Here is a 15,930-nt window from a genome sequence, read left to right as displayed (position 1 = left end):
AAGAAATCTTGAATGATGTGTGAACTGTTCTCCACAAAGTAAAGTTGCATCAAGAACTTGCTTCCTTTCTTTACCTGAATTTGGCCAGCAATAAATTTGTGACAAAAGTTTTCTAGTTCCTCTTGGTGCATCTAAAAAATATAATCCTCCTTTTATTTGGTCAATGATTGTTTTATATGCATATTGTTGGTCTGGCAAAAGTTTCTGCGCATTGTCATCAATGAATCTGGTCAGTGAATCAATATCATATGAAGTTCTTGCAAAATTATTCACTTCACTTCGATGAGTTTTAGGTAACCCAGATTTGTAGAGTTCCTCTCCTCCCATGACGACCATATGGAATCTTTGTTGTTGCTGATATTTATAGTCCTCAGATAAATCATCCTGATATTTCTGCCACAATGCTAACGGATTATTTCACGTTTTAGGAATTATTGCAAATGGAACTCTTAGAGAAACAGGTGTGTGTGTGTGTGTGTGTGAGACAATGAAGTCTCAGCCATAGTTCTCTCCCATTGATTGCGATTTTCTTACAAATTTATGGTCAAACAGGCTTTCCTGTAATTGTCAACAATTTGTCCATCAATAGTTCTTAGAAAGGAAAATTAAATCGCTCCTTTTATTTCACGAAAAAGGAGTATCAAAAAGAACCATTTGCGGTGATTTGGGTACAACTATTCCAATTGTAGTGTCAAATTTTACACCTGCATGATCCCCAACATTAGCTCCTCGTTTTCTCCTGTGCCATGTGTAGTTACTCCGTGTGTAATAAGATGGAACCTGATTATAATTTGCAAAATTATCTCGTTCACACAATTTAAAAGTGCAGTAAAAGTTGTGTCTTGGATTTAGGGCGACATGAGTAGCATTTTCGTTTGTAAAATTAACTCTCTGACCAGTTTTAAGATGAACTGCAAATTGCTGGATTGGAGGAAACCTTCCATGAATAGGAAATTCGAAAATATGCCGATATATCAAGTAACTTCATGACTAACATTTTTGTAAGAAAACATGGCGTCACCAGATCCCTTATTTATGTATTTGCAAACATATTTAATTGACTTCACAAAATTGCAAAATTCAACATTTATTCGGTCAGCATTGAATGTCTTTGAGAGTGAGGGGTGTAAGGTACAATCCACCTATTGTTAACCTCATGCATTCAAAGCCACCATCTTCAAGCAATCTTCTCCTATAAGATGGCTGACCATCCTCACGAAACTAAGTTTTTAGGGTATCTTTTTAAACATTGACCATCAACTATGCAAGTTAAATTTCTATTGATATTACCACAATGGCCCATGCATCATGTGACTCTTTACTATTTCAAATGAGGTTGAATCAGTTTGTATATCAGGTAACTCAACTGATACAATTTGATTGGAGTTGATTTTTCTGGTAAACCACAATAATATCTGCACGAGGTAAGACTGTTTATACGACTCAATTGTGTACATGTACCATCGTAGTGGGTGAAATATTTCTGATTTGTTTATCAGTTTCATCACTTTGATTATCTTCAAATGAAACCCCCTAGCCAATAGATCGTGTTAATTGACATATGTTTATCCAGGGAGAAGTTCATTTGAATTTTCTTCCACTTTCGATTTGAAGTGAAAAAGGTTTGGTTTTGCATAATTTCTGACATGTCATTGCATTTTGGGTCCTTCCATGCATACATTGTGGACTACCTGTGCAGCTAGAAGGTAAAATGCATACATTGTGGACTACCTGTGCAGCTAGAAGGTAAAATGCATACATTGTGGATTACCTGTGCAGCTAGAAGGTAAAATGCATACATTGTGGACTACCTGTGCAGCTAGAAGGTAAAATGCATACATTGTGGATTACCTGTGCAGCTAGAAGGTAAAATGCATACATTGTGGATTACCTGTGCAGCTAGAAGGTAAAATGCATACATTGTGGATTACCTGTGCAGCTAGAAGGTAAAATGCATACATTGTGGATTACCTGTGCAGCTAGAAGGTAAAATGCATACATTGTGGACTACCTGTGCAGCTAGAAGGTAAAATGCATACATTGTGGACTACCTGTGCAACTAGAAGGTAAAATGCATGCGTTGTGGACTACCTGTGCAGCTAGAAGGTAAAATGCATACCTGACCTATATCACTTTCTTGCCCATCGTTATTTATATGATCATTGATATGTATGTAGGAATCTACGCTTAGTTTTTTTTTTTGACATGGAGGTCACCACTTATCAAGGCTAGAAGCCACTCGGAGATAAGGGTATTGTGTGTACAGTAATCAATGGGATAGTATCGTAGTAATAGTTAGTATCGGAGATTTGATAAAGTGTCATTACTTAAGGGGACGGTTCATCAGGAATTTGTTTATGTTCGACTTGAAGATATCCAAGCTGAAGTCAGGAGGGAAACAGGCAAACGGCAAAGAGTTCCACAGGTGTGCACTTCTAAGAAAGAAGCTTCGTTCATGGAATCTACATTTTGATTTAGGCACAGATAAAGAGTGGGGAAAATTATTGATAGTGGTTTCAGCTAAAGGGGTGTTTTTCGAGAAAGATTGGCAAGGGGGGACCAGAATTGGAGCTCAGACGAGCACTTGCCATGGAAATAACGATAAAACAAAGATACGCTCGCAACGTCTCTTCTGTGGGAGAGAGGTTGCATGGAAGAGAAAAGGGCATCCCCCACTAAGCCACAAAGTCTATTTTGTACTCTGTCAAGGCAGGATAGGCTGTTTTTAGCAGCTCCTGCCCAGATGTGGCAACAGTACGCCATCCTTGGATGTACTTGGCTTTTATATAGATAGAGAATTGCGTCAGCAGTAAGATATCTTCTGGAGCGGTAGAAGGATCCTACCATTTTCCCAACGACCTTGGCCACAGACTTGATGTATGTGTTTCATTTCAGATCAGAAGTAAAGGTCAAACCCAGAAGCTTATCAAAACATGGGGCCTCCTCTAGACGAGAGCCATCCATTTCAATTGATGCCAGATGGGGATCAGAGCGTTTATGATGTAAAGATAGGAGCTTGTTCTGATGAGTTTGGAGATATAAAAGTCTTTCTGCTTCAACTTTTGCAAACTTATCAACTGCAGACTGATGAAAGAGATTTACAATATGATTGAATTATCTCTGATCATAAAAAGCTTAAAAATCCATACATGAAACATGTTTTGTGGTATTTCCAACTTGTGGAATCCCTATATGGTATCCATCTTCTCCACATACAAATAGTAAAGGATATTGAAGGCTGTCATAAGATCTGTGAGTTTCACATACACGTTTCACATGTTATCTCTTGAATGAACAATTATGTGTCTATTACCAAAACTTTCATCAGCCATAAAACGTGCCACTTCGTTTCATTGAATGTTTCTATCTGTATTAATAACTACTAAAAATTCTGTTGATGAACTTTTCTCGACAGCTGCTTTAACGTGAAAGGGATTGTTTGTCGTAAAAACATAATTCTTACAGGAGTGATCCTATAAAAAGATATTTGTATAACATAGGCTACTCCAGTCTTTGAAAGACTATGGATACCCTTGAAGAGGTGCTTGCGTGTGAAATTTTTGTGGCAGGAGGTGCGCAACCTCTCCTGAGGTGCACACCTCTCCTGAGTCGACATTGTTATATACCTGTAGCAAGTGAAGTGTATCTACAGGACAAATGGGAACAAATGTCGAGATAAGCAGAGAGCACATACAGTATCTAGAATTCCCAAATGGTAACCCATCTGGTACTAACCAGGCTCAACATTGCTTAACTTCGGTGATTTGACAGGAACCGGTGTGTCAACGCGATTATGCCGTATACACACATCTATTAAAAATGATTTTGAGTCAAGCGAAATGTGATGAAAGGACTTTAACCAAAAAATATTTTTTTGTATTTCTAAATTATTTTTACTCAAAAAAATAAATTTTAATTCGATCAAATGATACAAATATCTTGGAAAAGTAAAGATTCTTTGCATTTGAAATTTGCAAGAAATAATGGAAAAATATTTTTAAATAAAAAATGTTTGCGAATAAAAAAATCCAAGTGTAGTGTCTATGATGGAAAAGAATTTTAATTTTATTTTCGAATGAATAATCAAAAATTCAATATCTGCTTTCTCCTCATCAGTCAGAGAAAAAATCTTTTTCGACTGAAATAATTCTTGTCTATCACAATCTTCATTTATAAAATCGACCTTGTGTTTTAGTTTGGCCTACTCCATGTACCTCATTATTTAATTGTTTTATTTATTTAACTAGCTGTACCCGACCACACGTTGCTGTGGCTCAGTTTGTTAAAATGGAACACATTCCTCAAGAAAAATTGCATTTTGTAATGTTTATTTACTTTTAATATTTTCTGCAATTTTTTTTCCTCAAAAAAGATTCTTTTACCATAAATTGTTAGGGGAAAGGTTTTTTTTTTTAAGAAAATTAGCAGTAAACGTTTCTTTTTGCAAATGGAATTTTTATTATAAAAAGAAAAGATGAATGCTTTATATGAACACTGTAAATAGTTAGGTGAAAGTAAATTTTTTTTTGTATTTTCAAGAGAATGTACAAATTATTATTTTGTCAACAGATGTTAAGAAAATAAACAGAAAAAAATACTCCCATCATTAATTAATTAATCATGCAAAAAATAAATAAAATGTTGATTAAGTGTTTCAACAATTAAACAACACTCGGTTTAATCCGGTGATTGCCGGTCGAACCCTAACCATAAATGGAATCAGGGGGTGGTGTCAAATTCTTCATGAGTACCATTCTTATTTTTGCAGTGGGCTATCAGCGATTGCCAACTAACGAATGTAACCAAAATGCGAAACTTCAACGATAAAATAATTTTAATAAGTGATCAGCTTCTAATAAAAATCCTAGTAAATCAATCCCCCTATTTGTTCGCTTGTTATAAAAATGGAAGGAAAACTTAAATTTCGCTCCGTTTTGATTTATTTTTGCATTTTAAACTGTGCCTCTCCCCCTAACGAATATAATAGAAAGAATAACGGTGCTTCTACATTTTATTGCCGAAATTGGAGACGCCAATTTATTTAACGCACCTTCTGTGCAAATCCTGGTTAGACTATGGCCGAAGCATGAAATAAATAACTAAAAATGTAAACTGTAGAACGATTGCCGTTAAAACAATAAATGAATGAATAAATAAATAAACGAACGACTTCCCCGTTGCTTTAATTACCAAATTGTTTTATTAAAATTCATAATATTTAATTATAAATAATATTTAGGTTTGACAATAAATTCCTAAACTCCTGTCACACTTAGTAATTTAGGTGACTAAACCCTGATGAATATGCTATGTGATTTTCTGTTTTTAATAACCAAAAATGTTCCATGGAAAACAGGCCCATTCTAATTAATTAAATGGAAAAATTTCCAATTAAACGGGTCGCGGAATAGACACCCCAAACCTCCCAATGTTAAGAACGGCTTTCTGAATAGACAACCCGTAACCGTATCAGCATACCCAGAAACCTATATAAGTCGACATGTGGAATGTGAACGATGATTTTGCCGCAATGTACTAATGTACCGGCGGTTATCATTCTATGCAGAAATTCCTAAGCTTTCTAATTTAGGTGACTGAAATAGGAATATGAATATTAAGGACAAAACTTAATTTCCCCAAGGAAAGAAAGTGTGTGTACACGTGAGAAAAAAAAAGTTACGAGAATTTTTTTTACGGCGAGCTTATCAATTCAGTAAAATTTTGAAGTTAAATAAATCCAATGTAAAAATGCATTTGGAGATAAATATTAGTTTTCGTGTTAATTAGTACAGTAAAGTCCTAAGATATTGAAGTAAATATTACAAAAAAGGAAACACTTTGTTTGTGATAAGAACAGCATAGGTATTGAAACTCATATTGCTTTGAGTTATATCGTAACGATGTTTACAATGTCAATGAAATGGGGAAAATGGGAACATGAAAGAAACGAAATGAAAGCATACGAAACGCAATAAACTGGAACTGAAGTTTTTAGAGATGCATCTAGAAATGCAGTGTTTACATTTTAAAATGTAGTAGTTTTCGATCTGAGTCGGTAAATATTTTAAAGTACTCATAAATTGATTTGTTACTAATCGAGATTGATTTGTTCGTAATCGCATTACGTGTAAATTTGACAGTTTACATTTTGTAATGCGCTAACCGGAAAATAAATATTTAACTCTGAAATCGGAAAAACGGAAACAGAAAAAGAAAGCATCGAACGAAAAGAAACTAAAGGCAAAAGAAATGATATATTATATTGTAATGAAAAAAAAAAGAGAAAAGGAATCACCAAGAAAAGGAGAGAATCATGTTTTTTTTTCTAGCGTAATAATATTTCGAAATATATTGTAAATAAGCAATGCATAATTAGTAGGAAGCATTTCAGTTTTTGTATGCAACTACAAAACCCGAAATCGGCGTGCGTTCGTAATAGTCCCTCGGGAAAGATGGAGCGGTGGTGTAAATGGGGAATAGGGAAAGGAGGAATTAAATAAAGAGAAAAGATTTTACAACTTCCATTGATTCTTACAGGTAGTGGCAGTGAACTCTCACCAGAAAAAATATAGGAATTTACGATTATCGAGCAAGTGTAGAGGAAATAGGCACACCTCAGAAAATGTGCTGCAGTTTGTGCATATTACATTTGCATGAAATGTCTTCAGTTTTAATCCTATTAAGGTCAAACTCAGAGGGGAAAAATGACTTCATTTTATTTATATAGAGAAGAAGATAGTATTAAATGAATCGCTATCTAAATTATAAATGGTCTTTATTTTTTCACTAAAAATTTAAAATTAATTTGTTTGTAAATATTTTCGAAACCAATATAGGTGGCTGAAATAGGATTTGACCATAGTTTAAATAATTTATGATAAAAAATGAATGAGTTAAACGAAACGCCTTTAAGTAACTTTAATATTTATTGAAATAATCGCTTACTTAAAAAGGACAAGGACACACAGACAGAAAACAATATAAAATAGTTTAACCCTTCCATTTTTATCATAAATTATTTAAATATTGGTCAAATCCTATTTCAGTAACCTATATTGATTTCGACATTACTCACAAACAACTTATTTCTCTTAAAGTATATTTTAGTAAAATAAATTAAAATCTATTCTATGAAAGCTAGGTAGACTCCATAATTCTATCCACACACACACACACACACACACACACACATATATATATATATATATATATATATATATATATATATATATATGTATATATATATATATATACCACACCTGTTCAAACTGAAACACGCTTATCACAATATTCTTATGTGGATCTATATTAAAAAAAAAAGTCTTGTTATACTTGGTGACATATTTCCATTCTATGGGCGTCAGGAGCGGACGCAGACCTCATAATTTATTATATCATTTGTCTTCAAACTGAAGCATACTTATCCAAGTATACTTACGCGGATAGATATCAAAAGTCATTTTCAAAGTTTGTGGCATATTTCCATTCTGTAGAGGCCAGGTATGAACGCAGACTACCACAATTTTATTATACTATCCCTATTCAAACTGAAATATACATATCAAATTATTCTTATGCGCATCTATATCAAACACCCTTGTAAAGTTGTTTTTTAGTTTTTATTTCCATTCTTTGGGGATCGGGCGCGTACGGACACCCCACAATTTTAATAAACCACCCCTGTTCCAACTGAAACATACACATTTTTGATCATCTTCTATCATTGTGTGTGGTCAGTGTATTATAATAGTAAACTATATAGGAGCCATTCATGTACAGACACACACAGAGACGTTCAGCTGTATATATATATATATATATATATATATATATATATATATATATATATGTATATACATATGTATATACATATATATACATATATATATACATATATATATACATATATATATATATATACATATATATATATATATATATATATATATATATATATATATATATAGAGAGAGAGAGAGAGAGAGAGAGAGAGAGAGAGAAATAAAAAAGAACACCCTGTATTATGTGTTCATCAAAGTTTCGTCTTTATTTTGAGACTTCCTCTGGATGAATAGAAATTGTAAACTCTGTAAATTAGGATTTACAAAAAGTTTATTATTATATATATATATATATATATATATATATATATATATATATATATATATATATATATATATAATAAATAAAGATTTTTTTAAGTGTCATTCTTATTTCTTCTATTGTTTGATCCACTCATCCGTGCAGAGCATTTTTGGTATCTAGATACGTGATTGTAAAAGAGGTCATTTTTTTTTAATTTCGGTATCAATATATATATATATATATATATATATATATATATATATATATATATATATATATATATATATATATATATATAGTATCTAATAATAAACTTTTTGTAAATCCTAATTTACAGAGTTTACAATTTCTATTCTTATACATACTTGTGTAAAAGAAGTCTCATAAAAGAAAACTATTGCGCGTTATTGAATGCTATCTCAACACGCGCGCACGCACACACGCATACACACAAGATTTTGTTTACATACATGTTTAAAGATTATTTTTAGACTGAGTAAATTATCAAAAGAATTGGACCATCAGTAACTCTAAAAATGCGATGTTTATTAAATCTAAAAAAAAAAAAAAAAAAATAGAAACATAATAAAATTCTGTACAACAACGTGGACTTACCGGCTCATGTTTCCAGAGAAAACGTGACTTTCAGCCAAAGAAGATCTGATTCTGAAGTTCGAAGCCCAAGTGTGATATGACAAGGGACGTATAATCGCTGACGGTTCAACTTTAACAAAACAACTTGTGGCCTACTGTCAAGCCGATCAGCATATAGTGTCCGCCGACCAGCAGCTGGAATATACAATATAGACTAAAAGAGAGGGCATATTTGCAGGACTAAAACATCACTCTTTCCGTCATTTTCTCTCTCTCTCTCTCTCTCTCTCTCTCTCTCTCTCTCTCTCTCTCTCTCTCTCTCACACACACACACACACACACACACAATCTTGTACATACCAATTACCACAAAAAGTCACGATATATGTTTTATACTGCCATTTTTTTTTACGTAAATAGTGAGACAATTCAAATTTTTTTCCCAAATCCGATACAATAAACGATACTGTTCTAAATTCTCAATTCTAATACAATTTGTAAAAAACAATAAATTCTAGTACAATTTGTTAAAAAAAATTCTAGTACAATTTGTAAAAAATAAATTCTAGTACAATTTGTTAAAAAAAAATTCTAGTACAATTTGTTAAAAAAAATTCTAGTCCAATTTGTTAAAAAATAAATTCTAGTACAATTTGTTAAAAATAAATTCTAGTAAAGTTTGTTAAACAAAAATTCTAGTACAATTTGTTAAAAAAAAATCTAATACAATTTGTTAAAAAAAATTCTAGTCCAATTTGTTAAAAAAAATTCTAGTAAACTTTGTTAAAACAAATTCTAGTACAATTTGTTTTAAAAAGTTCTAATACAATTTGTTAAAAAAAATTCTAGTACAATTTGTTAAAAAAATAAATTCTAGTACGATTTGTTAAAAAAATAATTTCTTTTATTTTTATATTTGATTAAAAAAGAAAAGCGTGATCATTTACAGTGTTTGTCATCTGTAGCTAAAAATTTGTCTGACATCATTTCCACTGTAAACAAATAAGTGCGACTCTTAACGAAAGCCAGTATGGCATAAACCACTTATCATAACTATGGCATAAACCAGTTATTTTAAGTATGGCATAAACCACTTATAATAAGTATGCATAAACAACTTATAATAAGTATGCATAAAGTATATCATAAGTGTATCATAAGTATGGCATAAACCACTTATCATAAGTATGGCATAAACCATTATATCGTAAGTATGGCATAAACCACTTATCATAAGTATGGCATAAACCACTTATCATAAGTATGGCATAAACCACATCATAAGAATGGCATAAACCACTTATCATAAGTATGGCATAAACCACTTATCATAAGTATGGCATAAACCACTTATCATAAGTATGGCATAAACCATTATATCGTAAGTATGGCATAAACCACTTATCATAAGTATGGCATAAACCACTAATCATAAGTATGGCATAAACCACTTATCATAAGTATGGCATAAACCACTTATCATAAGTATGGCATAAACCACTTATCATAAGTATGGCATACACCACTTATCATACGTATGGCATAAACCACTTATCATAAGTATGGCATAAACCACTTATCATAAGTATGGCATACACCACTTATCATAAGTATGGCATAAACCACTTATCATAAGTATGGCATAAACCACTTATCATAAGTATGGCAGAAACCACTTATCATAAGTATGGCATACACCACTTATCATAAGTATGGCATACTGCACTTATCATAAGTTTGGCATACACCACTTATCATTAGTATGGCATAAACCATTTATCATAAGTATGGCATAAACCACTTATCATAAATATGGCATACACCACTTATCATAAGTATGGCATAAACCACTTATCATAAGTATGGCATAAACCATTTATCATACGTATGGCATACACCACTTATCAGAAGTATGGCATTAACCACTTATCTCATAAGTATGGCATAAACCACTTATCATAAGTATGGCATAAACCACATCATAAATATGGCATAAACCACATCATAAATATGGCATACACCACTTATCATAAGTATGGCATAAACCACTTATCATAAGTATGGCATAAACCATTTATCATAAGTATGGCATAAACCACTTATCATAAGTATGGCATAAACCACTTATCATAAGTATGGCATAAACCACTTATTATAAGTATGGCATAAACCACTTATCATAAGTATGGCATAAACCATTTATCATAAGTATGGCATAAACCACTTATCATAAGTATGGCATAAACCACTTATCATAAGTATGGCATAAACCACTTATCATAAGTATGGCATAAACCACTTATCATAAGTATGGCATAAGCCACTTATCATAAGTATGGCATACACCACTTATCATAAGTATGGATTAAACCACTTATCATAAGTATGGCATAAACCACTTATCATAAGTATGGCTTAAAACCACTTATCATAAGCATGGCATAAACCACTTATCATAAGTATGGCATAAACCACTTATCATAAGTATGGCATAAACCATTAATCATAAGTATGGCATAAACCACTTATCATAAGTATGGCATAAACCACTTATCATAAGTATGGCATAAACCACTTATCATAAGCATGGCATACACAACTTATCATAAGTATGGCATAAACCACTTATCATAAATATGGCATACACCACTTATCATAATTATGGCATAAACCACTTATCATAAACTTTGTTTTCAACAGTTTAAAAATTCTATTGTTTGTATAATCTTCAAAGTAATAATAAATATTTCAACTGACAATTACGGAATCTAATTCAATACAAAAAAACTTAAAAATAGTTTAAATCGTAAAAAAACTAAATCAAATACGCGAGAAAACCTATTGCGTTTGGTTACAGTTACAGTGAGAAATAGGATTTACCCTTTAAATGTTTTTAATCTCTTCGTTTTTTCTTAACCAACCAGCTAACTATGAGATATCACGTTTATTGCCTTTGGTAACAGTTACTTATCGTACGATTTTTTGTTATTTTTTATTTATAAAACAAATTTAGACGTTATTATGTGCAGTTTATTTTTATTTACACGTTTCAACGCCTGGGCATACTGATCTGAATAATGTTAACGTCTTTAAACTACAGAATATATAAAAGACTTAAACTAGATTAAATCGTAAACATATTTGTTTTGGTTTTGTTTGAAAACGATTTCAACTTGCAATAAAAAATACAAATAAAATTCGTAAAATGCCAATGCAAGAAAAGGAAATGGGATTTACAGTTTTGTTTTTATTTGCATATTTTAAACCCAAAAATGTGTCGATTAAAAACAAGCTACCATGACTTTGTTTTTATTTACTTACGCATGCACAATATTTTTTCAAACCGGAAACTATAAACAAGATGAGCCGTTTCAAAGCTCAAGCAAGATGATTTGAGTTTTATAATATAGTAGATAAATTCATATAAAGGTATGGAATTTGTTATATATATATATATATATATATATATATATATATATATATATATATATACAGCCCCTTTAAGAAACTTGTTTCTTATCGTTGAGCACTTTCAGTTGAATTAAAGTTGGTCAATTTAGCTCTTATGCATAGATCATCGTATAACGACTAGATCACTGTCTGACTGACGTAAAGAACATTTAAAATTAAAATGTTTAAATTCAACGTTATTTCAAGCGATTAATGGTAGCTGAATGGATACGGTCTCTGCTAATCGAGCCAGATGGTTCGTGTTGCCGGGTTCGAATTGTTCGACTGGTGTTAATCGTGACACCCTGCACTGAAACACTAGTGTCTGTAGGTATTTAATTATTATAGCAAAAAAAAAAAAAAGAATAAATATATATACTTCTATGAATTTTTTTTATGCATTGATAATAACTCTTTTTTCGATATAATTACAAAGAAAATACAACTTTGATATATATGGGTCGTGGAATTGTGTTCATCTGTAAAAACGCACATGAGAAATATAAAAACGAAAAACCCATGTTGGAATCCTTCAACCAAGTTATAGAAACTTAAAATGTAAAAAAAAAAATAATTAATAAAACCTGAAGCAAAAAAATAAAACCTAAATAAATAAAATAAAATAAAACTAATATTGAAACAGATTAGTACATGTTTCAACAAATTCACTGTTCTCACACAACTATTTTGTATCTAGAAATGTAAACAAAAAAATAAAAAAGAAGGAATGAAGGAAGGAAAAGGGACGGATAGAGAGTAGTAATAGTAGCAGTAGTAGTCTTGGCTTTACTACAATTGTTCTTATGTTTGTCAACGGGTTAACGTTGTTTAGTTGTAAGAAAATAGCGACAGTATAGTTGTAATGAAGAATAGTTGCAAAACACCCCCACTTGTTAAAGAGCATCTCTTCCCCCCTCTCTGGCTTTCTTACTCTTTCTATTTTCTCTCTGTGTGTCTCTATTAGAGAATAGAGAAGGAGAGAGGGAGAGAGAGAGAGAGAGAGAGAGAGGTGAATAACGTGGACAGTGGACACGTTTGCAAAAGAAGGGTCAGCTGACCAGATGACGTGGTATCATGTGATGAGGTTAGCTGATTCTTTCTTGGAGTTGGGTTTCGGGTGTTGAATAAGACAGACGGCTTTTCAGCTGTCCCCCCCCCCCCTGGGCTGGGGAGGACGCTGACGTGTATCATCAAACAAGCAATGTTCACCTCCATTCTGTGTCGACCTTTGGAAGGTGAATAAAAACTATAAAACCATTTCATCGTCTTGGAGTGAATTCTTCATCCAACAGGCCAGCTCCCCTCCAAGAGACAATGAAAACCAGAGGAACAACCGACGACACATGAATAAAGGTATGTTAAGAAATGCATGCACACAAACACACACCCACGAAGACATCAAAAATAAAACCATTAGAAACTAGACGATCACGTACACGAATCTCCTTGACAAAATCTCCTTTATGACCCCCCCGAATATATAACATATTCGTTTTGGTGCTCGTGACTAAGTTCACATCATCGATGTGAAGTCGAACCTGTGTTTAAGAAATACGACGTGGAAACAGGTCCTTAAAAGGGAAAGGAGATTTTAAGACAAGAAAAAAAAAAAAAAAAAAAAAAAAACTATACAACACAATAAAATGTCTGGAAGAAAAAAAAAAAGAGAAAGAACATTATTAGAAAAAAAGAAGAAATACAAATCAACACACACACAACGATGGTCCGTTAAACACTAAGTAATAAGGAAAAATAATAGTAAAGAGAAAAAAAAGAAAAGAAAAGAAAAAAAATTCTGTGAGAAAAACAGTAGAATAACTTGGAAAAAAAACAGCTATAACGAAAGACAAACTGATAAAATATTGTTAATTTTGAATTAAACAGCAAGTGTAAAACAGAAGGACAGAAAGAAAGAAAAAGAAAAAGAAAATAGAACATATGACTTGTTAGCTACAACGTGTGTGTCAGAAATGAGCCTGTCACCTTACTAAAAAAAAAAAACATGTCAATCACGAAATAATAATTTTTGTTGCAATTTTGAACTGCGAAACTTCATGTGCTCTTAGTGAAAAAACAATATGAACTGTTGATGAAAAGACAAAGATCATGTCCTGTAAAATGATTTTTTTTCTTTTTCGCTGATTGTGCGATTTTTTTCGTAGGAATTTTTTTTTGCTGACGTGGACAAAATTTTGTTGTTTGGATTTTATTTATTGCTAAGATGGGACTTTCTGAATGCTTATAGGATATTTTTGTATTTTTTTTCATTTATTTTCTTTATGTAATTGATGTGTTCTAAAATGGTATTGTGCAGGATTTTCTTACTCTGTGACATGTATTTTTTTTCGCAGAATGGGGAGGTGGAATCTTGCTTGTGGGGTCTATGGAAAGAAGGATTAATAAAAGAAAAAATGTGTTTTTAGTTAATTAAATAGTAATAATAAAATAGGGAGAAAGAAATAAGATTTAAACAGTGTAATAAATGATTTAAAAAAAAAAAGTTTCGGAAGAGTCAAAGGTTCAGTCGGTATTAATTTCAATTTTCGAAAAGTAGAATAAATGTTCTATTCGACATGAGTGACGTTTTGACCACATAAGTAAGGTAAAAAAAAAAAAAGGATAAATATAGGGTTAAATAAACTATATGAAGAAATGAAAGAAAAAAGTGGGGCGTGAATGGAATTTAATTTCTGTGGCAAGCATGTTAGAATTTTGGAGAGGTGTTGAATTACATGGGTAGTTATTAATTTCATTATTCTCGGGAAATGATTCGAATTTTATTTGTTTTTATCGTGATTTCTGTTGATTTCGAGTAGAATCAACATTGAGCAAGTTTGAGTACTTCATGTGTGGAAATCCGATGTTTTCCGTGAAGCTATGTGTCTTCAAGGCAGGTTGCGCTTACCGACTTTGGAAAAAAAAAAAAAGAAAGTTTTTTCTGACATAGCAGTGAACGGAATGTATTCTGTCCAGCGTGAGCGGATCTAGTTGTAATCAACTTCAGGGAGCAAATGAAATGCCCTCTGACATGGTGTAAGGGGCAGAGGGGGTGCAATGGCTGACGTGGCCATTATGTTACGAATCGCTCAAGAGAAGATGAATGAAATATGTATGCAAGTACTTAGGAAAATAAAATGTTACCATATTGTGAATTAAAGGTACCAAAATTAAAAAAAAAACATGCTGGGTGAATTTAATTGGTATTATTAAATTAAATTATTTTGGAATAGATTTGGTTGGTTTAGTTATATTTTAGGGACGTTTAGCGCGTAGTTGCATTTTTTTTCATGAGAATTACAAGGCGATTAGGCTGTAGAAAGCAGTTTTTTCTGTTGTTTTATTTTTTTTTTATAAGCCACGGTATTGTCACAAATTAGAAAATTTGGCAGGGGAAATACTATTTTAGAGTAATGAGAACCCTGTTAAAACAATACTAGTGGTTCCAGTGAGTTGGAAGATGCCACGTAGGCCCAAGCAACGGCAATAAGTCTTGTCCAACAAAAGTCTGGCGTGCGAGGTCGCGATAATTCCTCAGGGTACGGAGCGACTGGACAGTCGGTACCAAGCCTAATCACGGGGAGATAGAAGAAAGGGAAAGATGCAGATTACGTAAGGGACAAGATAGAGCCTTATTATTTTTTTATTTTTTTAGAGGAATGTGTGAGGGATATCTGGGTTGGAATCTTGGGACTTGCTGGGAATGCGGAAAAATCACAAAGGGAAAACTACTTAGTTAGAAATCGATGGCGCATTAGTTAGGGAGTGATGATTCCGTATCTTGTCGGGTTCCAGGAACTCAAA

At 32.3% G+C, this 15,930-nt stretch overlaps 1 protein-coding gene across 1 annotated transcript in view; it reads right to left on the bottom strand.

Moving 5' to 3' along the window:
- LOC145266473 (tektin-3-like) overlaps positions 1-8,874 on the bottom strand; it is a 118,843-nt gene extending 109,969 nt beyond the window's left edge. Inside the window, exon 1 of the mRNA XM_080122160.1 lies at positions 8,701-8,874. Coding sequence (XP_079978286.1) covers positions 8,701-8,708 — 8 coding nt within the window. The 5' untranslated portion in view covers positions 8,709-8,874. The remainder of the gene's footprint in view (positions 1-8,700) is intronic.
- Positions 8,875-15,930: the final 7,056 nt, after the last annotated feature.

The sequence above is a fragment of the Euprymna scolopes genome, chromosome 41 (assembly GCF_053919585.1).
Source record: "Euprymna scolopes isolate OS-2025 chromosome 41, ASM5391958v1, whole genome shotgun sequence".
NCBI classification, from domain to species: Eukaryota; Metazoa; Mollusca; class Cephalopoda; order Sepiida; family Sepiolidae; genus Euprymna; species Euprymna scolopes.
The sequence above is the reverse complement of the archived record's forward strand: the minus strand, read 5'-3'. Positions and strand labels throughout refer to the sequence as shown.